Genomic DNA, 24,537 nt, shown 5'->3' on the forward strand with positions numbered 1-24,537 from the left:
CTTGTAAATCTCACTAGAAAGTTTGCTCCGTTTCAGTCACATCCACATGAGTCGAGCAAACCCCCTAGTTATTGGTAGACAATTGTGTTCGAGAGCATAAAATTCATGATGGATACATGAGTCAATCCGCAGTCGACCTCGACCATGGACATTATGTAAGCGATGGATGCATGGTGCTGTTGATGAGGAACAACTGCAGAAACTGGCAGCAAACATAAAAAACTGCATGACCCTCGATCACGTGGTTCTTGTAACGCTCATGCAGATGTAGTTCAATAACTTTTATCCTCATAATGCAACACAAATTGAAAGTTGCTGATTAGCGACTGCACAATATTGATGCTCTCCAATGCACCCCTTATCTCTGTTGACAACTGAGTGGTTGGCCAAAGTATGGCCCACCCATCCCAGGGGAGTAGACAAATCAGATTACTTGGCCTGCATCAGGAACAAATCAGTGCAGGTGAGAGGGTCCTTGTCGATAAGGCTTTGTTTCTAGGGAGACACTAGGCAAACTGTGTGTACTCAGCAACGTTATACCCTAGCTAACAATCATGGGCCAGAACAAAGCACACTCAATGAGGGTCTAAACACAGAATAAAATACAACAAAACACAGAATAAACTACAATATATGTATAACATATCTAATATATGTATCTCTACAGGTCAAAATGTGTGTTTCATTTGGAACAAAGGGATGAGCCTTCTCATAGAGAAAACTGGAAGTTACTCAAACTGTTCAGGAGACCAGCCTTCTTCAACAATAGATACAAGCTGTCCTATATCCCTCTCCTACAGTACAGAGTACAGCCAGTCAGGCCACTATATGTGGCTCATGTACGTTCAACACCATAAATAACAATAAGTATGTTGTCTGTCAGGTAGTGCCACCCTAAATACACACAAAGAATCCCAATTTCACGATGGAGACACATATACTTTCAAACAGATAAGTACACATAAGTATACTTTTTATTGAATAATATCACAAAATACACACAAGTAAACACACAAATGTGTGTTGGGGCAGCAGGTAGCCTAGTGGTTAGTGTTGGGCCAGTAACCAAAAGGTTGCTAGATTGAATCCCTGAGCTGACAAGGTACAAATATGTTGTTCTGCCTCTGAACAAAGCAGTAAACCCACTGTAAACCCACTGTAAATAAGAATTTGTTCTTAACTGACTTGCCTAGTTTTTAAATAAAGGTTAAAAAAAATGTACACACGCTAGTCAGTCTTCACATGTTGTCACAGCTGTCAAGTCATTTATCTCTGATACGTAAATAAAACACAGATGTGTAGTTCTGTCATGTCTGTCTGTCTGTATATATGTATGTATCATGTCTTTGGAAACCTTAATTTGAAGACTGTTATTTTTATCAAATCAATTCTCTGTAATTATTATTACGTGATTAAACTAATCATGTATATGTAATTAAGTAGGAAGTCGGGGCACCAAGGAAAATCTTCAGATTGCCAAGTTAGAATTTTCCTAATATAACTTTTCAGATATTTTAATATCTGATCAATTAGTCTTCTAATTAATGAATTATTCTTTACCTCACGTTAGTTTCATTCCAAACGTCGTAAATTGTTGATTATCTGCACGAACCCAGGCTTTACTATGAATCATCCATACATCAATTGTCTTAATAATTTATTTCCTTAACTAAATAATCACAGAAATGCATAAACAAACAACAGTTATGGTTGCAAGGAAATGATAGGGGAGGTTTCCTAGTGGGCTAAGCCGATATGGTGGCTTGGTGGACAAAGGGAAGTGGGTGTGCACTGAGAAGGGCGGGAATTACAAGAGTCACTACACAGTTGATAATTATTAATTGAAATGCTAATCCTTTGCACATGAACGCTCACTTATTCGGGAATAATTGCAATCAATATATATTTACGTTCAGTGTGTCGTCGTGATCCCTGTTGGAATCGTCCGTCTTTCTGTTGGAAAGTTCATCTGATCGTCTCTGCTCCCATGAAGTCTCTCATGATATCGATAGTCTCAGAGTTTAACCATTTCCAACCGTGTAGCCAATGCTCCACGTGGTTTGGTTAGGGATTCAACAACCATTACAACCATAGCTTATATTGAGGTTTTTGGTGGTCTCTACTCAAACCTTCGCTCCCTCAGCTGACCGAGAGTATGCATGGCCTAAAGAGGATTTTTTTCAGGTGGGGTTTTTATTTGGAACAGTAGAAAAGGGCTGTCCCATGAGCCAGATCATGTCTGTGCTCACAGGTGCGGGCCAATGACTTCGTTAAACTTTGAAGTGAATACAATTCTCTTACATTAATGGTTCAACATCACCATACATCATTTCACAAATAGTTTAATCTTTACTCATTCATTTTATACAATAATTAGATGCAAACCTCATAACGGAGGGTCCTGTATAAACAGAGTTATGGTAATGTGGCTGTATTGTCTTTCAATGAGGACACAACATGAAACAAAACGGACCGGTCGTAGCTGGCTTCTCCACCGAACATTTACACATTCACCAAAACATGGATATTGTTCAGTTCTCAAGTTCTGTGATGTAGAAGAAGTTCCTTTGTTCTACTGTGAAACTCTCTCTATATATATACTGCCTGGCAATGAGGAGTGAGTCTCCTCTAGGAATTTAGACCTGAGATAACAGAACCTGGGTGTAGGGGGAAGAGAGAGTTGGTGAGAGAGAGGGGGATGGTACTCGCTATACTCATGATATATGTCTGTCTGTCTGTCTGTCTGTCTGTCTGTCTGTCTGTCTGTCTGTCTGTCTGTCTGTCTGTCTGTCTGTCTGTCTGTCTGTCTGTCTGTCTGTCTGTCTGTCTGTCTGTCTGTCTGTCTGTCTGTCTGTCTGTCTGTCTGTCTGTCTGTCTGTCTGTCTGTCTTATTTTAATTCAGGGTTAGCAGTGTGGTTAAGTTTAAAATCAGATTTTATGACTTTGTGGCTGTGCCAGCTAGTGACCACTCCACAGAGCTGCCTCCAGTGCATGAGTAATTTCAATAAATGCCAACCTGCATTACCTCAACACTTTACAGGGCGTGTGATTACTCAGGACATTGCCTGTCCATTCCTGTTAAACTAAAATATATCTGGTACCAGCAAATAGAGCTGTCCTTTTGCCAAGATCACCTATCGGTGGCAATGAAGGAAAGGAACAAGGGAAGGATGCGAAAGGAAGCAAGGAAAGGAAGTTATCTTAGAGTATTGGGACAGAGCCAGGGTTTGCCTCAACCATAATAGATGGAAATAGACAGGAGAACAAACGAGCAAGTGAAGTCAAATGCCATGTTGTTCAACGCCCTGGTAAACAGCACATTCTCAGGTAAGCCCAAAGGCTTGGAAACCCTCCCAGAGGTGCTTTTATAGAACCAGAGCATAAGAGAGTCACTGAGCATGTCATTATTGGATCATCAGTCAGGCTCAAGCCAAACTGACAGTGGAACGAGAAATCTAAAGGCTGGACTGTCTTTCTGATGCACACAGAAACACATAGTACTGAATGTATTCAAAGGGAAACACAAAAACACACACACACCGCAGGATATCACAGATATTTCCACATGCTAGAATACAGATCTCTCCCCTCTTTACAGCTCTGGTCAACACAACAGACACATCCACACATTGTCACAAAATGGGCCTTTACTTAACTGGATCTGTAATAGGCCTTTACATTTTTGGTGTGAATATGTTCCTATATTCATTGTGTAACATGACTTGAGATCCATGTAAACAATACTGTGTCGATATATTAGATGTTAGAGAAGCAACAGATTTAAATACATACAGCATATATTGTGAAAAGCATGTTTTGTACAGCTTAAAGTTATATAGTTACATGCTGAAAGGTGTGATTAGGAAATGTATATGTGTATCACAGATACATTTCCCCTGTGGCTGTTTCCTGTGTGTGTGATGAAAGCAGCAGACGATTCTGAGCCTGAATGGCAGAGGGCACAGTCAGTATGTTGACAACAAAAGTCTGGGAAAGTACCCCAACTAGCCCAAAGCAGAGCCAAGAATCCCCCCCAAAACACGAGAAACAGAGCAAGCAAATAGTCAAATGCCATGTTGTTCAATGCCCTGGTAAACAGCACATTCTCAGGTAAGCCCAAAGGCTTGGAAACCCTCCCAGAGGTGCTTTTATACAACCAGAGCATAAGAGAGTCACTGAGCATGTCATTATTGCAAATTTATAACACAAAACTGATACTTGTGTTATCATACAAATACTACCAGAACACATGCACAAATACAAACATACCCAACTCATAAGCAACTGTAACTCAACAAAAGAAACATGGGAACTAATTATCAAAAACATGCCTGAACATATTCCACTATTAGAATTATACACATGTAACAGGGTTGGTCATGTTTCCACTCCCCACTGCAGAAATATGTATTCAATGTTCATGTATTTCTATTGGTTAATGTGTCTATCATCATAAACACCTATTTAATGTTGCACCATGACAAAATAAACAAACATTAAGGAATAGAACATTAGCTGCTCATACTGGCCCTTAAGTCACAAGGTGAACCCATAATTCATGACCAGGTCATTTATTTATATTTGACCTTTATTTAACTAGGCCAGTCAGTTAAGAACAAATTCTTATTTACAATGACGGCCTAGGAACGGTGGGTTAACTGCCTTGTTCAGGGGCAGAACAACAGATTTTTACCTTGTCAGCTTGGGGATTTGATCTAGCAACCTTCCCGTTACTACTCCAACACCCTAACCGCTAGGCTACCTGCCACCCCAAAAATAATAATGTATGACCAGGTAATGTATTACCAGGTAATAATCTATCTGCGGGTAATAATGTATGTCCAGGTAATAATGTATGACCAGGTAAGTGTATGACCAGATAATGGTGTATGACCAGGTAATAATGCATGATCAGGTAATAATGTATATCCAGATAATAGTTTATGACCAGATAATAATGTATGTCCAGATAATAATGTATGTCCAGGTAATAATGTATGTCCAGATAATGGTGTATGACCAGGTAATAATGTATGTCCAGATATAATGTATGTCCAGATAATGGTGTATGACCAGGTAATAATGTATGTCCAGATAATGGTGTATGACCAGGTAATAATGTATGTCCAGATATAATGTATGACCAGATAATGGTGTATGACCAGGTAATAATGTATGTTCAGATATAATGTATGACCAGATAATGGTGTATGACCAGGTAATAATGTATGTCCAGATATAATGTATGACCAGATAATGGTGTATGACCAGGTAATAATGTATGTCCAGATATAATGTATGACCAGATAATGGTGTATGACCAGGTAATAATTTATGATCAGGTAATAGTAATAATGATGGTAAAAATAGTTAAATATATTTGATTGGTTGATTGTATCATACCCTAACCAACACACACACACACACACAAAACAATGGGCAAATGAATAAACTACAGAGACTGACACATTGACATAACTGGAAGCAACACACTTTGCTGGGTCATGTGAAGAGCACAGACCTTGTCTTCGCCTTGGTGCAATATCCTCTATTCATGACAACAGTACAGACTGTACTGTTCTTCTGTTCAGAGGTTGACAGACTTCAACTACCATTACTTTCAATGCTTCAGACATAGACACACTGACACAACTGGAAGCAACACATACTTTTGCTGGTGCTACGTGAAGAGCACAGCAAAGCTTTTGTCTTCGTCTCAGTTTAATATAATACAGACTGTTCTGTATTCCAACGCCACTTCTCTTCCCTCCTCCTCCTCCTCCTCCTCCTCCTCTAAGCTCGAGCAGGGTGTATTCATTAAGTCTTGCAACAGAAACCTTTTACCATTTAATTAAGAACCAAATGGAAGCAAATAGAGAAAACGTAACAAAACGGAGAGGGACTTACCTGAATTTATCCAATAGAAACTCTTGTTTTTGGTTGCAAAACATTTTCCATTCGGAGTAAACGGTTTCTGTTGCAAAATGTTTAATGAATACACCCCAGGGAAAGATGTCTGACTTGGATTCATGCCAGCAAAACTTTTTTTCTGACTTGCCTTCCCATATAGACCCGCTACTAAACATACAAAACAATACACACACACACACACACACACACACACACACACACACACACACACACACACACACACACACACACACACACACACACACACACACACACACACACACACACACACACACACACACACACACACACACACACACACACACACACACACACACACACACACACTAAAGAGCTCTCATTCACAAATACAGACACGCACGCATCCATGGACACCTTTTCACGGACTCAAACTTTCTTTATGCTAAAAACACACTCGCTCCAACTTGTGCACACACACACACAGACACCTCTCTAACCTGTGAGCAGAGTTGCATTTTGAAAAGCTCACCTGTTGTTCCACGGCCACATCCTGTAAGGCTTGATTGTCCCGAGGAGCTCGGATCCAGCTGAGTAACTGGCCCATGTTCAACGTCTGTCTGTTGGAGTGTATGTGTCTGACTGTTCCTACTCTGTACCTACTCTGTGAACTGCAGCATGGTTCCCAGCCTTGATCAGGGAAGGGGAGGGAACAGGGAGAAGGGGCAGGGAGCAGAACAGGGGGAAGGGGAAGGGGAGGGAACAGGGAGAAAAGGGGAGGGACAGGGAGCAGAGCAGGGGTAAAGGGAAGGCACACATAGCAGTCAGTAAGACCTGGGTTCAAATCATTTCAAATCATTTTTCTATCCTTTTTTTAATAGCTTGCATGGTTTAAAGAACCAATGGAAAAAAGTCAGGCGGAAAACCCTGCCCATCTGGCACTCAGGTAGACAAAAGGAAACGCTCAAAGGTATGTAAAAGATGACCGATAGTATTTGAACCCAGGTCTGCATTCAGTAGAGCTTGAGCTATAAAGAGAAAGATTCTGATAGAGGAGTGACACCGCCTGACAACCGGCCACATCTGAGTACCTTCTCAGAGAAGACCGACATGTGTGAGCACACACATACACCAATAAATAAAAATGCACATACATGAACACACCCAAACACACAAATGTGCATACACGCACTGTGCTAAAATGCACTGACAGGAAAGAAACCCATAAAATAGTAAATTCACACATAAACCTATACAGCAAACAGCTTTATCCACAGAGGAAAAGCACACACCCTCTTCCACTTAGAATACAACTCATACAATCACTAAGCAACAAGAGATAAGTTGTGCAAACAACAGGCAAGCTCATTACGTGGAGGAGGAGGAGGAGGCAGGGGCATTTTTTCTATCAAAATATGGCCAAGTTCAACTTGGACTTTCTAGACTGTGTTATCATAACCACCAAAGGTTAGAGGCGCCTGGAAGAGGATAGCATTCCACTGTCGGGAGACTAGCACACAGAATCAAAACAAAGAAGTCACATAGCTTCTATTGCAGCTTCTCAGTAGCTATGCTTAGTTCTTGGGTGTGCAAAGATCTGCCACAAATAGCTCTGTGAGGACTGGAGGTATGGGTGTTACCTTTACCTGCCTTCATTCGACTCGCTTGTCTTAAACAAACAACTTTTAATTTGATGTGAGTCCTCAATGTGACACCTATTCACAAAATTTGAATAGTTCGTATGTCAGAAACATGGTGTTTGTCCATAGTCCTGGTCTATATACAATGCAATGTGCTTTGAGTGGACTGTAAATAAAGGGAACTCAAACCAGTTCGACATAAATGTAAATATCCACCTGCCTTGCATGCAGGTATTGCACGTGAAGGCATCCGTATCTATTATCTTTCCCTCATGCCAAAAACAGAATTTAAGACAAGATTGTGGTCTAATTATAAACTGCTGAGAGTGCACAGAACAATCCCCTCACTCCATTTTATCGCAGAGAAATATACCTAATCCATGACCTCACTATGTTCCTGTGGGTAATCTTTGGGTGGGGTGGGTAGACAATGCAGTCTTTGAGTGAGTCATTGTGACAGAATGACAGAACACTTGATCTGTGACCTTCGTCCCTCAGAAGTGAATTACCAGCTGTAGTCTCCGTATTAAACTACTAGCTAGGCGTAGTCTCAGTATTAAACTACTAGCTAGGTGTAGTCTCAGTATTAAACTACTAGCTAGGTGTAGTCTCAGTATTAAACTACTAGCTAGGTGTAGTCTCAGTATTAAACTACTAGCTAGGTGTAGTCTCCATATTAAACTACTAGCTAGGTGTAGTCTCAGTATTAAACTACTAGCTAGGTGTAGTCTCAGTATTAAACTACTAGCTAGGTGTAGTCTCAGTATTAAACTACTAGCTAGGTGTAGTCTCTGTATTAAATTACTAGCTAGGTGTAGTCTCTGTATTAAACTACTAGCTAGGTGTAGTCTCTGTATTAAACTACTAGCTAGGTGTAGTCTCAGTATTAAACTACCAGGTGTAGTCTCCATATTAAACTACTAGCTAGGTGTAGTCTCCGTATGAAACTACTAGCTAGGTGTAGTCTCCGTATTAAACTACTAGCTAGGTGTAGTCTCTGTATTAAACTACTAGCTAGGTGTAGTCTCAGTATTAAACTACTAGCTAGGTGTAGTCTCTGTATTAAACTACTAGCTCGGTGTAGTCTCCGTATTAAACTACTAGCTAGGTGTAGTCTCCGTATTAAACTACTAGCTAGGTGTAGTCTCCGTATTAAACTACTAGCTAGGTGTAGTCTCTGTATTAAACTACTAGCTAGGTGTAGTCTCCGTATTAAACTACTAGCTAGGTGTAGTCTCCGTATTAAACTACTAGCTAGGTGTAGTCTCCGTATTAAACTACTAGCTAGGTGTAGTCTCTGTATTAAACTACTAGCTAGGTGTAGTCTCTGTATTAAACTACTAGCTAGGTGTAGTCTCTGTATTAAACTACTAGCTAGGTGTAGTCTCTGTATTAAACTACTAGCTAGGTGTAGTCTCCGTATTAAACTACTAGCTAGGTGTAGTCTCCGTATTAAACTACTAGCTAGGTGTAGTCTCTGTATTAAACTACTAGCTAGGTGTAGTCTCTGTATTAAACTACTAGCTCGGTGTAGTCTCCGTATTAAACTACTAGCTAGGTGTAGACTCTGTATTAAACTACTAGCTAGGTGTAGTCTCCGTATTAAACTACTAGCTAGGTCTAGTCTCTGTATTAAACTACTAGCTAGGTCTAGTCTCTGTATTAAACTACTAGCTAGGTGTAGTCTCCGTATTAAACTACTAGCTAGGTGTAGTCTCCGTATTAAACTACTAGCTAGGTGTAGTCTCCGTATTAAACTACTAGCTAGGTGTAGTCTCTGTATTAAACTACTAGCTAGGTGTAGTCTCCGTATTAAACTACTAGCTAGGTGTAGTCTCTGTATTAAACTACTAGCTAGGTGTAGTCTCAGTATTAAACTACTAGCTAGGTGTAGTCTCTGTATTAAACTACTAGCTCGGTGTAGTCTCCGTATTAAACTACTAGCTAGGTGTAGTCTCCGTATTAAACTACTAGCTAGGTGTAGTCTCAGTATTAAACTACTAGCTAGGTGTAGTCTCAGTATTAAACTACCAGGTGTAGTCTCAGTATTAAACTACTAGCTAGGTGTAGTCTCAGTATTAAACTACTAGCTAGGTCTAGTCTCAGTATTAAACTACTAGCTAGGTGTAGTCTCAATATTAAACTACTAGCTAGGTGTAGTCTCAGTATTAAACTACCAGGTGTAGTCTCAGTATTAAACTACTAGGAGCAGTTCTAATACTGACCACGAGGCACCTTAGTCAATAGGTACCTCGAACCCACGCCACTCCCATTGCACCATATACCTCAGGACACTGAGTGTGAGAAACGGAGTAAGACCAGATGACTGAGATTGTGAAAGAACTCTATGGTACCTGTAAAATGATATTGAACGAACCAAGCAGTGAATTATATCTTCAGTGCATTGGTCAGGTAATAGAAACAGTATGTAAACACACAGGCTGGGTTTAGACCAATGATATATATCAACTCTGAATAGTATGCATTGGCCATTGAGAGGAATGAATGGAATTCTACAGTATTTAAATTAAAATTTTCAAAGATAAATGTACCTGTATTTTTGTTGTCATGGGGACAGTAACATTAGTACTCTCAACAACAAAAATACTTTAGCTCACATAATATAATTTAAAAGTTTGCATTAAGGTGTCTAACAAATGTAGACGAATGTAAATGCATTTCTATAGCTTTCAAAAATTTTTTTTTACAATTGAGGAGTGCTAATATCACTGCGTGGTGGCTTCAATACAGCACCCCCTGTCAGTCATCCAGGGTTTTATACACAATTGTTTTTATTACCAATAATTGGTATTTTGACCAATAACATCAGATAATTTCACATCAGATCCTTTTCATAGCTGATCTAAGTGGTCAAAAGACCAATTAGTGAAAGAAAGATCAGAAGTGGGATGCCTGTCTAAATGCAGCCAGAGTAACCATTTTAGAACCTGGAGGCACCTGTTGCTATTGCAGATCCCACTTCTGCCACCAGTTGCATCTAAATGTGGCCTCACTACTCTTACAGCTTACATATTCAAACATACATAGATAGACACTGAGACACACAAACACACATTCCAGACTTGTCTTGTCCACACATCATCAAGCACACGCACGCTTTCAGACACACCTTTAAAGATTTGTTGTGTAAGATCACCAAGCCTGTAAAACCAGCTGTTGCACCTAGGGGAACAACATAGACATACTGGAACCTGTTTTGTTTTTACTTTATTTTCCCTTTATTTAATCAGGGAGTCACCATTGAGACCAGGGTCTCTGTCACAAGAGAGCCTTGCCTACACAATTTCTTATACAAAAAGTAAAATCAAATACAATATAAAACAATTAAAATACATCACAACACAAATATTCAACAAAAACAATTACATTCCTCAATTAGAAGGTCCCCAATCTATAATTTAAATTGTCAGAGTGGCACCAGAACATCCAATTGAAATGTATTTTTTAGTTGGTTCCAGAAATGAGGTGCTTTAAAACGGATTTACCTCGTACAGTGGAGACCCGAGGAACCTCAAGAGTTATACCAAATCCGGTCACAAGGTTGGTTCTTTTATATCTTAACAGAGAAGTTAGGTAAGTCGGAAGCTTGTGTAGTCGAGTTCTGTAAACAAAAAGGGAATAATGAAGTGATCTACGAGACTTTATTGAGGACCAGCCAACCTTTTAATACAGGATGCAGGGTTGAGTATTAAAACTGTCACCTGTGATAAAGTGAAGGGCGCTATGGCAGATGGATTCCAAAGGTTTAAGGCTGCTGCAATCTGATAAATGGTGTCACTATAGTCAAGAACTAGCAGGAAAGTTGACTGTAAATTTTGCTTCCTGCTATTTAGGGACAGAGATCTCTTTAAAAAGAGATTATTAACTAGCACAACTGTATTTGTGTTTTTACATAAAGTCTGTCAATCCAAATGCCGAGATACAGTGCCTTGCGAAAGTATTCGGACCCCTTGAACTTTGCGACCTTTTGCCACATTTCAGGCTTCAAACATAAAGATATAAAACTGTATTTTTTTGTGAAGAATCAACAACAAGTGGGACACAATCATGAAGTGGAACGACATTTATTGGATATTTCAAACTTTTTAAAATTATTCAGCCCCCTTAAGTTAATACTTTGTAGCGCCACCTTTTGCTGCGATTACAGCTGTAAGTCGCTTGGGGTATGTCTCTATCAGTTTTGCACATCGAGAGACTGACATTTTTTCCCATTCCTCCTTGCAAAACAGCTCGAGCTCAGTGAGGTTTGATGGAGAGCATTTGTGAACAGCAGTTTTCAGTTCTTTCCACAGATTCTCGATTGGATTCAGGTCTGGACTTTGACTTGGCCATTCTAACACCTGGATATGTTTATTTTTGAACCATTCCATTGTAGATTTTGCTTTATGTTTTGGATCATTGTCTTGTTGGAAGACAAATCTCCGTCCCAGTCTCAGGTCTTTTGCAGACTCCATCAGGTTTTCTTCCAGAATGGTCCTGTATTTGGCTCCATCCATCTTCCCATCAATTTTAACCATCTTCCCTGTCCCTGCTGAAGAAAAGCAGGCCCAAAGCATGATGCTGCCACCACCATGTTTGACAGTGGGGATGGTGTGTTCAGGGTGATGAGCTGTGTTGCTTTTACGCCAAACATAACGTTTTGCATTGTTGCCAAAAAGTTCAATTTTGGTTTCATCTGACCAGAGCACCTTCTTCCACATGTTTGGTGTGTCTCCCAGGTGGCTTGTGGCAAACTTTAAACAACACCTTTTATGGATATATTTAAGAAATGGCTTTCTTCTTGCCACTCTTCCATAAAGGCCAGATTTGTGCAATATACGACTGATTGTTGTCCTATGGACAGAGTCTCCCACCTCAGCTGTAGATCTCTGCAGTTCATCCAGAGTGATCATGGGCCTCTTGGCTGCATCTCTGATCAGTCTTCTCCTTGTATGAGCTGAAAGTTTAGAGGGACGGCCAGGTCTTGGTAGATTTGCAGTGGTCTGATACTCCTTCCATTTCAATATTATCGCTTGCACAGTGCTCCTTGGGATGTTTAAAGCTTGGGAAATCTTTTTGTATCCAAATCCGGCTTTAAACTTCTTCACAACAGTATCTCGGACCTGCCTGGTGTGTTCCTTGTTCTTCATGATGCTCTCTGCGCTTTTAACGGACCTCTGAGACTAATCACAGTGCAGGTGCATTTATACGGAGACTTGATTACACACAGGTGGATTGTATTTATCATCATTAGTCATTTAGGTCAACATTGGATCATTCAGAGATCCTCACTGAACTTCTGGAGAGAGTTTGCTGCACTGAAAGTAAAGGGGCTGAATAATTTTGCACGCCCAATTTTTCAGTTTTTTATTTGTTAAAAGAGTTTGAAATATCCAATAAATGTCGTTCCACTTCATGATTGTGTCCCACTTGTTGTTGATTCTTCACAAAAAAATACAGTTTTATATCTTTATGTTTGAAGCCTGAAATGTGGCCAAATAATTTCGCAAGGCATTGTATTTATCGGCGGGAACCCAATCGATGGAAAAACCATCTAATGAATAAATATGTAGTCCATTTGAAACATTTTTGCAAGAATTACAGAACAATGTGTTTTTAGTCTTGCCCGCATTAAATACAACTTCTAAACCAACCAGGGCTTTCTGTACGGCAACAAAGTCAGATTGCAGCTCTAACATTTTTTTTCTCTTCACATTTTCAAACAGTCCAATTATATTATCCAACGGTGCTATACATTTGGGTGAGGTTTTTTTCTTGCCTGAGTAGCCTCATTTCACTGCCAAAAATCAAATTAAACCATCTAGTGTTCAGCGAAATAACAACACAATGTCAAATACAGGGGGCCTAGTCAAATAATTAACATCCATCACATTAACCTTTACTCTTTCGCAGGAATTCCACGAACAGTCTGTATGTAGTCAAACGTAGCTGCTGCTCATGTGGGTATCTGTATTGATGGCGTAAAAGCCAAGACAGGGAGACATAGTGGAGTGGTAACGCGCATGCAAGCAAATCCACCGAGAGGCTCTTGCTGCCAAGGGAATGCCTGACAGCTTGAAAGACGTTTTGGACACTACAGTGAAATTTTTTAACTTTATTAAAGCAAGGCCCCTGAATTCTCTTGTATTTTATGCACTATAAAATTATATGGGCAGCGACCACGTACCGCTGTTACAACATACAGAAGTGCGCTGGTTATCAAGTGGCAAAGTATTGACACGTTTTTGGGGGGAATTGAGAGACGAGCTTTAAGTTTTTTTACTGACCATAATTTTTACTTGTCTGACTGCTTGCATGATGACGAGTTTCTCATACAACATACAAATCGCGCTGTTAAGACACTGATCCCCTTTGCAATCACGTACCTATGTGAGAGTGGATTCTCGGCCCTCACTAGAATGAAAACTAAATACAGGCACAGACTGTGTGGAAAATTATTTAAGACAGACTTTTTCCAATACAACCCAACATTGCAGAGTTATGTACATCCTTTAAAGCACACCCTTTTCATTAACCTGTGGTGATTTATTCACAATTTGGGTTTTAGGTAAGGTTTTATGTAAGATGGTTAAATAAAGAGCAAAATTATTGATTATTATTTGTGTGCTGGTCCTATAAGAACTCTTTGTCACTTCCCACAAGCCGGGTTGTGACAAAAACACACTCATTCTTATGTTTAATAAATGTATAGCATAGTGTGTGTGGCAGGCTTACAATGATGGGAAAAAAAACATTCGAGTGCGGGCTGACCCTAGTGCTTGAGGGGGTACGCAGCTGGAGGTTGAATGTTTGAAGGGGTATGGGACTATAAAAAGTTTGGAAACCACTGATCTAGAACAAGCGTAGCAGCTGAAACTATGCAATGTCCAGGTCTAAATCCAGACTGGTGAACATTTAGAATAGAATGAGAAGTTTAAAGTTATTAGCTGAGAGTTGGCCAAGGATTCTAAAACTTTGGAAAAGCAAGATAACTAACGTCCAATTTCTCTACGTCAGAATGATCTCCTCCTTTGTGTAGGGGGGGAGGACATGAGCCGTTTCCTAAATCTTAGGGATAACACCAGAAACAATTGTCAAGTTAATATAGGTTAATTATTCTGCAATAAGTAGGGATCAAGATAATCATTGATTTTAGCAAGGCACTTAGTACATCATATACATAAAATGGTTCAAATGAAACTAGAGAATGTGTATCTGGGATTGCATAATTGAATATAGTCTGTTTTGAGGTAAATAAGGTACTCCCAGAAACTATTCTTTCAAATTGATGGCCAGCTGAGGCAAAATCGTCATTTAAAAACACCAAATGGTGGCATTTTGTTTCAGAGATTTGACTACTTTTGTCCACCAAGTGTCGGTAATAATCATTGTGAACTACCACCAGCTCGATTTGAATCACTTGATAAGATATATTTAAATTAAAGTCAATAACATGAAGCAAATCTAAATTCTCTGAAGGGAATTAGTGTGCACATATTTGAATGTTGTGCATGTATGTACTTTTGCATGTGCCCTCCATGCATGTCTGGGTGCGTTATTGAAAGCTAGAAGATTGTGACAGTCTGCTCTGGGGCAGGTTAGTGCCACCCTGGTTCTATAAGGGCACAAGGTGAGACCCAGATGCAAACACGGGAGGCAGATGGTTAGAGTCTTTGTAGTTTATTTATAATCCAAATGGAGTAGGCAAGAGAATGGTCGTGGACAGGCAAAAGGTCAAAACCAGATTCTGAGTCCAAGAGGTAAATAGTGGAAGACAGGCTCGATGTCAGGGCAGGCAGGTTGGTATGGTGTCCAGGAAAACAGGCAAGGGTCAAAACCGGGAAGACAAGAAAAAGAGAATAGAAAACACGCTGGTTGACATGAAAACATACAGGACGAACTGGCATAGAGAGACAGTAAACACAGGAATAAATACACTCTGGAAAATAAGCAACACCTGGAGGAGGTGGAGACAATCACAAGAACAGGTGAAACAGATCCGTGCGTGACAGTACCCCCCCCCCCTTTACGGACGCCACCTGGCATCCTACCTGGGCACATACCTGGCTGACCAGGGTGTCGGTGGCGAGGGGAGATTTAAAAAAAATGTTTAATATTGGCGATGAAGGCCAGGTCCCGGATGTCTTTAGCAGGAACCCAGCACCTCTCCTCTGGAGCATAACCCTCCCAGTCAACCAGGTACTAGAAATCCCTGCCCTGTGGTCGAACCCTCAGGAGCCGTCTCACAGTATATGCCGGCTGGCCATCGACGACCCAGGGGAGAGATGGGCCTAGAAAACGGAAGACAGAGGACTGTGAGACAAGGGCTTAATCCTGGACACATGAAGTAGGGTGAACACGGAGGGGACGGGGCAACAGCAGATGGACAGCAGTGGGACGAATGACTCTCGAAATGGGGAAAGGACCAATGAAACGGGGGAAAGTTTACAGGATTCTGCCTGGAAGGGGTAGGTCCCGGGTGCACAACCATACCCTCGGCCCGACAGCGAGGAGCCAGAGTCCGGTGGCGGTCTGCATGTCAACGATACCTGGAGGTTGTCTTGAGAAGAGCCACCCGAGCTCTTTTCCAGGTACGCCGACAGAGACGGACGAACATCTGGGCTGAAGGTATGTTGACCTCCACTTATTGCTCTGGAAAGAGCAGGGGCTGATATCCCACGGAGCATTCGAAGGGGGACAGTCCAGTAGCCGAGCAGAGGAGAGTGTTCCTGGCATATTCCACCCAGACCAGTTGCTGACTTGAGGTGGTGGGGTTACTGGCAACAAGAGACCGGAGTACCATCTTCATATCTTGCTTAGCTCGCGCCGACTGGCCGTTGGACTGTGGATGAAACCCGGAGAACTTGCTGGCTGACAACCTGATAAGGGTGCAGAACGCCATCCAGAACCGGGATGAAAACTGAGGACCCCGATCTGAGACAATGTCGACCGGAAGTCCATGGATTCGGAAGACGTTGAGCTTGGCCGTCTCCTTGGCGAAAGGTAGTTTAGGAAGAGGGATAAAATGGGTGGCCTTGGAGAACCTGTCAACCACCATCAGGATTGAGGTGTTGCCATCTGACGGAGGAAGCCCGGTAACAAAATCCAGGGAAATATGGGACCAGGGGCGATGAGGAACAGGAAGTGTCTGACGGAGACCAGACGGAGTTTGACATGTAGTCTTGCTTTGGGAACCCACCATGCATGCAGCGACAAAGGCCGAGACATCAGGAGCCATGGTGGGCCACCGGAAGCGCTGTCGGAGAAAAGCCAGGGTACGACGAGCACCAGGATGACAGTTAAGCCTGGAGGAGTGAGCCCATTCCAGGACTTGGGACCGAATCAGGAACGAACGTCCGGTTAGCCAGGCCTCCCCAGAGTCTGGCTGGGAATGTTGTGCTTTGCGAAACAGAGCCTCAATACCCCAGACAACCGCAGCCGCCAAACATGAGACATTTTACCAGCTGATTAACTGTTGTTGTCTCACCAGTTGTTGTCTAAGTTAACTCTCCAAATCAACACCTGTGATTACTTTATGCCTTGCTGTATGTCTCTCATATGTCAATATGCCTTGTATACTGTTGTTTAGGTTAGTTATCATTGTTTTAGTTTACAATGGAGCCCCTAGATCCACTCATTATACCTCTGATACCTCCTTTGTTCCACCTCCCACCCATGCGGTGACCTCATGCATTATAACCAGCTTATCCAGAGATACAACCTCTCTTATCATTACTCAGTGCCTGGGCTTACCTCCGCTGTACCCGTACCCCACCATACCCCTGTCTGCACATTATGCCCTGAATCTATTCTACCACGCACAGAAATCTGCTCCTTTAATTCTTTGTCCCCAATGCTCTAGACGGCCAATTTTGATAGCCTTTAGCCATACCCTCATCCTACTCTGTTCCTCGGGTGATGTGGAGGTAAACCCAGGCCTTGCGTGTCCCTAGGCACCCTCATTTGTTGACTTCTGTGATTTCAATAAGCATTTCTCAAAGGCTGACCATGCCTTCCTCCAGACTACTCCAACCCCGGCAAACAGCTCCGCCTCCCCTGCATCTACTCGCCCAAGCCTCCCCAGCTTCTCCTTCACCCAAATCCAGACAGCAGATGTTCTGAAAGAGCTACAAAACCTGGACCCGTACAAATCAGCTGGGCTAGACAATCTGGACCCTCTATTTCTAAAACAATCCGCCGCCATTGTTGTAACTCCTATTACCAGCCTGTTCAATCTCTCTTTCGTATCGTCCGAGATCCCTAAAGATTGGAAAGCTGCCACGGTCATCCCCCTCTTCAAAGGGGGTGACACCCTAGACCCAAATTGTTACCTATATCCATCCTGCCCTGCCTATCTAAAGTATTCAAAAGCCAAGTTAATAAACAGATCACTGAACATTTCGAAATCCCACTGTACCTTCTACGCTATGCAATCCGGCTTCCGAGCCGGTCACGGATGCACCTCAACCCCGCTCAAGGTACTAAGCGAGATCATAACCGCCATCGATAAAAGACAGTACTGTGCAGCCGTCTTCATCAACCTGGCCAAGGCCTTTGACTCTGTCAATCACCGTATTCTTATCGGCAGACTCAATAGCCTTGGTTTTTCTAATGACTGCCTTGCATGGTTCACCAACTACTTTGCAGACAGAGTTCAGTGTGTCAAATCGGAGGGCATGTTGTTCGGACCTCTGGCAGTCTCTTTGGGGGTACCACAGGGTTAAATTCTTGGCCCGACTCTTTTCTCTGTATATATCAATGATGTCGCTCTTGCTGCGGGCGATTCCCTGATCCACCTCTACGCAGACGACACCATTCTGTATACTTCTGGCCCTTCCTTGGACACTGTGCTAACTAACCTCCAAACGAGCTTCAATGCCATACAACACTCCTTCCGTGGCCTCCAACTGCTCTTAAACGCTAGTAAAACCAAATGCATGCTTTTCAACCGTTCGCTACCCGCACCCGCCCGCCCGACTAGCATCCCCACCCTGGACGGTTCCGACCTAGAATATGTGGACAACTATAACTTCCTAGGTGTCTGGCTAGACTGTAAACTCTCCTTCCAGACTCATATTAAACATCTCCAATCAAATATATTACCCCCTTATATTTATTTTCATTATATGTTTAACTCAAGCAATAAGCAGAATACATTATTGGTGGCCTCAGTGGCGGTGTGGTTCAGCACACATATTCCAGAGTCAGCATGGGTTCCAATCTAAGATCAACAAAATTGTTTTTGGATAAGCTCAAATGCAAAAATATCTTGACAGCTTTATAAAATTAATTATTAAATCCTCATAATATAGGTTTACATTCCACAAGGATGACATCAAATGCCGGCATCAAACTGAAAGTACAGCAGTCAATCACCTGATGGCCCAAATCAGCTCATCAACTCGGCCAGGGAAACACAAACAGTAGACTGTTATTGTTTTTCACACCTTTCATTGTTTGACAATGGATAGGCTAATGGCTGGCCTACAGAATGTATTGGAATATGATCTAATAACAAAGGGGATATTGCAACCATCGATGGCACTAGATTAAGGCCAGCTGATGTCTTGTTAAACCATCAATACATGATAAATTCACCGGCACAGCTGATCTCAATTGCAAACATTATTGGTCACCTCATTCCAGCCTACTGTTATTATTTTATTTGTGTCCTATACATGTTATCCATTAAATACAACTGTCTTTAAAATAAAAGTGTCTGGTATGGTAATTTCTTATCAAGATCGGGGGTTTTGTTTTAAATCTGATATTATAGGCCTGTGTGTAATTTGTTAGGGTAGGCTAGAGTTTAGGTGTTTAGGTGTAGCCTGCTGTACGGCTGCATTTTGGATAAACTTGACATCTGTATGTCGTAGTGGAGACCAATATCTATCTTGTGTTATTTAGCTATATGAAACGCCACATGTTAATATGTATGGATGCATTTCAGATACATTTGTGTAGATCGGAATGTTGTTGTAACATGACCTACAGGCCAGCAATAGCAGTAGAACATGTATTAATAATCTGTCTTGTGCTTTTTTTAACCAGCTGGCACTGGTCCGAGTGACTCGACTGCCCCTGCACGGAAAGAAAACTGTAGGTTTTCAAGCTCATTTGAATTTCATGATGCACAGAAAAATATCTGTGACAAAAGAATGATCAAACATCTGTACTGGGCTGTGTTCCCTTGGCCTGGGCTGCGTGTTTCTGTCTGTGTAACTGGAGTCTCAGGTGAAGTGGGGCTCCTCACTATATTTAGATACATGTCGTTCATTACAGTCCCATACTGCTCATGTCACCAGACCTGGAACCACTGCCAAACGCTATGTCATAAGTCCCCTGGTCCCCTCATAAGTCCCTTCAACTAGAAATGAATACAGATCTATGCAGGAGTATTTCTGTCTGTAATAAAGCCCTTTTGTAGGGAAAAACTCATTCTGATTGGCTGGGCCTGGCTCCTCAGTGGGTCATCCTATGCCATCCCAGGCCCACCCATGCCCAGTCATGTGAAATCCATAGATTAGGGCCTCATTTATTTATTTAGATTGACTGATTTCCTTATATGTACTGTAACTCAAAATCTTAAAAATGTAGACTAAAAACTTGTACAGAAGTAAGAACCAAAAAAACAAAGTCCCAGAGAGCCTTGTGAACCCAAATCACTGAGATGGCTAAAGAAAGGGATCCCATCAAGTGGATGGTGCAATTAGCAGCCTGCATGACCACCTGTTGCACCACTCATTCCTGTAACTGAGCACATGCCTCTTTACCCCACTCGAGGGCGATAAAGTCTCCAGAGTTAAAGTCTGGCTGTTGACTCCCAGGCTAACACTACAGTTCTGTGAAAAAGTATTTGCCCCTTTTTTTATTTTATCTACTTTTGCATATTTTTAGTACTGAAATTCAACTCTTCAACCAAAACCTAATATCAAGGGAGCCTGAGTGAACAAATAACACAACAATTGCATAATTATTTCATTTATTTCATAAACAAAGATATGCAACAACCAATGCCCCTGTGTGAAAAAGTAATTGCCCCCTTACACTCAATAACTGGTTGTGCCACTTTTAGCTCCAACCAAAAGCTTCCTGTAGTTGTTGATCCGTCTCTCACGTCGCTGTGGAGGATTTTGTCTGACTCATCCATGCAGAACTGCTTTAACTCAGTGATATTTGTGAGTTTCCAAGCATGAGATACTCGTTTCACGTCCTGCCACAACATCTCAATTGGGATTAGGTCTTGTCTTTGACTAGGCCATTCCAAAGCTTAAAATTTGTTGCACTTTTTGTTCATGGTCCCCCATTTTAGAAGAGCAAAAGTATTGGGACTAATTCAACTACGTGTATTAAAATAGTTCAAATTAAAGTATTTGGTCCCATAAATTCACAGCCAAAAGGACAGAAAATGCTTCACTGTCCTGTCACATCTGCTCCTGCAATGCCCTCTAGTGCTCATCCTGTGTCTCCTTGACCTGCCACCACTCCCCCAGTGCTCTCTCCCTCTGTGTGTGTGTGTGGGGGGGGGCATGCCGGATCAAGAGCAGATCCCCACCAGCTGCAACCTGTTCCCTAATCAAGACCGCTGCATATACTCAGTCCTGCCTCTTCCACACTGCCAGATCGTAATCTCTGCTCAGTCAGTCCATGTTTCTAGCCAGTTGTTCCTGGTTTCCCTTGCCTGACGCTGTTTTCTGCTCCGCTACAGTTCTGTCCGCTCTGACTCTGGTCCCTGTCTCCAGTCCGACTTCTTGTCAGTCCTGCTACTCTGTCCTGGATTCCCCACTCTACGGCTCCCTTGGATTCCACTCCGGACCTGCTCACTGTGGCCCTACACCTCTCGCTCCAGCCTCAGCCTCCGCACCTAGTTTCCTGCAACCTGCCTTAGCTTCCCTTGGCCTGCACTCAATCTTTCCCCTGTGTTTCAATAAATACCTTGGTTACCTCATCCCAGTCTCTGCATTGGAGTCTGCTCTTGGGTTCACCTGTTCTGCTCCGCGTGACAACTTTTTCACGACACTGTAGGTCTTTAGTTCTCAGTCAGTTATTCATCACATAAGTGTAGTTGAGTGCACCACATCTGCACTAACAGTGGTAATTGGCATGTGTATCCGCACCATGATGTGAACATTGTTTAGAAGGGTCTTACCTGAGCCTTAGAGGCTGCAGCAGCTCGAGTATTATAGGGCCTGTCATCCACCTGCTGCTCTCCAAGTGTGGTACTAGAAGCTGTTCTCTGCTGCAAAAGACACACACATGTCCCTGTTCAGAAAGCTATACTGGAAATATATAAAAACTAGTTTAAATTATTTAAAACAAATCCCTAAAATACATTTTTTGATACTAGGTGCATTAATTCTATTAACTGGGAATTGTACAAAAATTGAATTCAATTGAATTTCACAGATTAAATGTTTTTACAATTCCATTCAAACAATCCAAACAATTGAATTCCAAGTAAATTCCAATTCTGTGAAGATTGTTGAAATTCAAATTGAAATACAATAACTAACTGTACCCTTGGAAAGTTCTACGGTCTGCTCTTGTTGTTGGCTATCTACCCGAGCATTCCGTTACAGCCACAGAAAACCACCTGGGTCTGGGAAGGAAGTGGTCATCTCCACCTATTGTTGTTTGATAGGTTACTAGCATTGTTTTGGATATTACAGTAAAGTCCCTAACTTTCAGTAAAGCCATAATTGTTATGAAGCCAATGAAGTAATGCTCCATTTTCTTTGAAAGCCAGGATCGTCGGTTTGATTCCTGATGGGGCCACCCATACAAAAAATCTATGCACACATGACTAAGTCTCTTTGGATAAAAGCATCTAATATATGCCATTTAGCAGACGCTTTTATCCAAAGCGACTTACAGTCATGTGTGCATACATTCTACATATGGGTGGTCCCGGGGATCGAACCCACTACCCTGGCATTACAAGCGCCATGCTCTACCAACTGAGCTACAGAAGGACCACCTGCTAAATGCCATTTATTATTAATATTATTATACCCATTTATTATATTCTAAGAGTGACATTTACCTGTCATAACAGCCAACTTCAAGCCAACTAACATAACCCTGTCAAATTATACTGTAAAAAGTTCAATCACAATTCAGATGGTGGTATGTAACTGCCATATTGGTGTCACAAATTATTTTTTATTTAACCTTTATTATCAAAAATGAATATGTGCCAATATGTGCAAGTGAAGATGTAAATAACAAATAATGAATCTGTCTCAACTTGAACTTGCACACTCAGGAGATGTTCAGAGACTGGATATACTGTAATGTTTTATCCAAATAAGAGTTAAAGGTATTTGAGTGATCAACACCAATGTCTCTCCATACATGTAAAATTCCAAGCAATGGTGCCTGCAGCTGAATGTGTATTTTATCATATCTAAAGTTTAAACAGTCACACACCCTACTAAATAATGTTCTAGCCTGCCAAGAAATGTGTCCCAACTCTTTTTTATGCTACATAACATGTGATTAATTTCACATCACAGCTTCTTGTGTATTCTACTACTCATTGTAAACTAATACATCAACTTTACCAAGACAATAGACAGTGGAAGTATTTTAAGTGTCTAAAATAATGCTGCTTCACATGCCCAGATATATTACTGCCTGAAGGATGTTATGTTAATTTAGACGTTGAATGAGAAATAGCTGGCTAATAGCCATATACTCACAAGGCAGCATCCAATAGGCAGCACACGCCATGGGAAAAACGGTGAGAAGCAGTTAAGATGAGAAGAATCGACTATAGCCTACGGATACCTCTGTCCGAACATGTGTAGCCTCTAGTCTAGCCTGTTTCTCGTGTCTTTTTTAAGCAGAATTATTTCCCATACGTTTCGGGAACATAACCACTCCCTTATGTTCAAACAATGTTACATTAGACTGATAACGATCTTACCCTAAACGAAGTGTCTATATGGGGCGGTTGTGGTGATGTCAAGAGACTGCTAGGTTTGTATTCTACGGCATATAGCTTTGTCTTTTTAGATACGTTTAACCGACGAGTCTATCGTTTCCGCAAAACCAATTGACAGTCGAGTGTAGAACTGCATTCACAGCCTTTCATCCAAAACCATAATATGTGTTTTGGGTTGCGCAATTCGTGCGTAATGCAAAAACACGTTTTTTTTAAGCCTCAAACAAAGCCAGATTCTTGTAATATAGCCTATTCCTTTATCCATAAGGATATCAGCAAATCGTTTCTTAAAGTTTGTCACAAAAAGTACGACATCTACCTGGCTACGAGTTAGATGACGCCAATTGAGGCAAAACTCGCGCTTACTCTTCGGACATTCCTGCATCCAAACGCATGCATGTGTTGGAACGTTGCTTTATCGATTGCACAGTTATGGCCACCTCTAGGTCCAGGTCTCTTAATTTTTAAAAGTTGACTGAAAAAGTAGCCTAAACTGCAAAAATAATTTTAAACGGAAAACTCACCTCCTGTGACTTTTTATGATGGCCATGGGCATGGCTTCTCTTTTTGTGCGGCATTGCTGGAACGCAAATATTTTCTATTGCCAAAGGTTAACGGTGGCCCAACAGATATACTTCTGTGAACAGAATGAGTCAAATCTGCCCCTCTGGTGGGAAAGTACTTGCCCCTCCCGCCAAGAACTATTTCTTCACCTATGTTTTTGCTACGTTGCCTATGACAAAATCTATTTGCTCAAATGAAATCAGTGTGTGTGTGTGTGTGTGAGTAAATCGGGGGGTTTAAGTGCTTCAAGGGGCAATATCCAGTTATTACATCAATTTTTATACTTTTAAATTAATGATATGTAACCATTGATTCTTGAATAATATAAATGCCTCATGAGTTTAGTTCGACTGTAGTACCCCATCAAAACCCCAAATATATGCTTGTTTTACTTCAATGCTCGTAAACAAAGTAAATGTAAACAAACACTACATAGCCTCAAAACATGGTTATAGCTATACGTTTGCGAAACAGGCTTCAACTGCTGATTAACGCTTT

General features: G+C 41.5%; 1 protein-coding gene across 1 annotated transcript in view; it reads right to left on the reverse strand.

Moving 5' to 3' along the window:
* cast (calpastatin) overlaps positions 1–24,134 on the reverse strand; it is an 86,209-nt gene extending 62,075 nt beyond the window's left edge. Inside the window, 2 exon segments of the mRNA XM_046339955.1 lie at positions 21,679–21,768; positions 24,000–24,134. Coding sequence (XP_046195911.1) covers positions 21,679–21,768; positions 24,000–24,053 — 144 coding nt within the window. The 5' untranslated portion in view covers positions 24,054–24,134.
* Between the last annotated feature and the right edge of the window lie 403 nt (positions 24,135–24,537).

Source organism: Oncorhynchus gorbuscha, linkage group LG03 (genome assembly GCF_021184085.1).
Source record: "Oncorhynchus gorbuscha isolate QuinsamMale2020 ecotype Even-year linkage group LG03, OgorEven_v1.0, whole genome shotgun sequence".
NCBI classification, from domain to species: domain Eukaryota; kingdom Metazoa; phylum Chordata; class Actinopteri; order Salmoniformes; family Salmonidae; genus Oncorhynchus; species Oncorhynchus gorbuscha.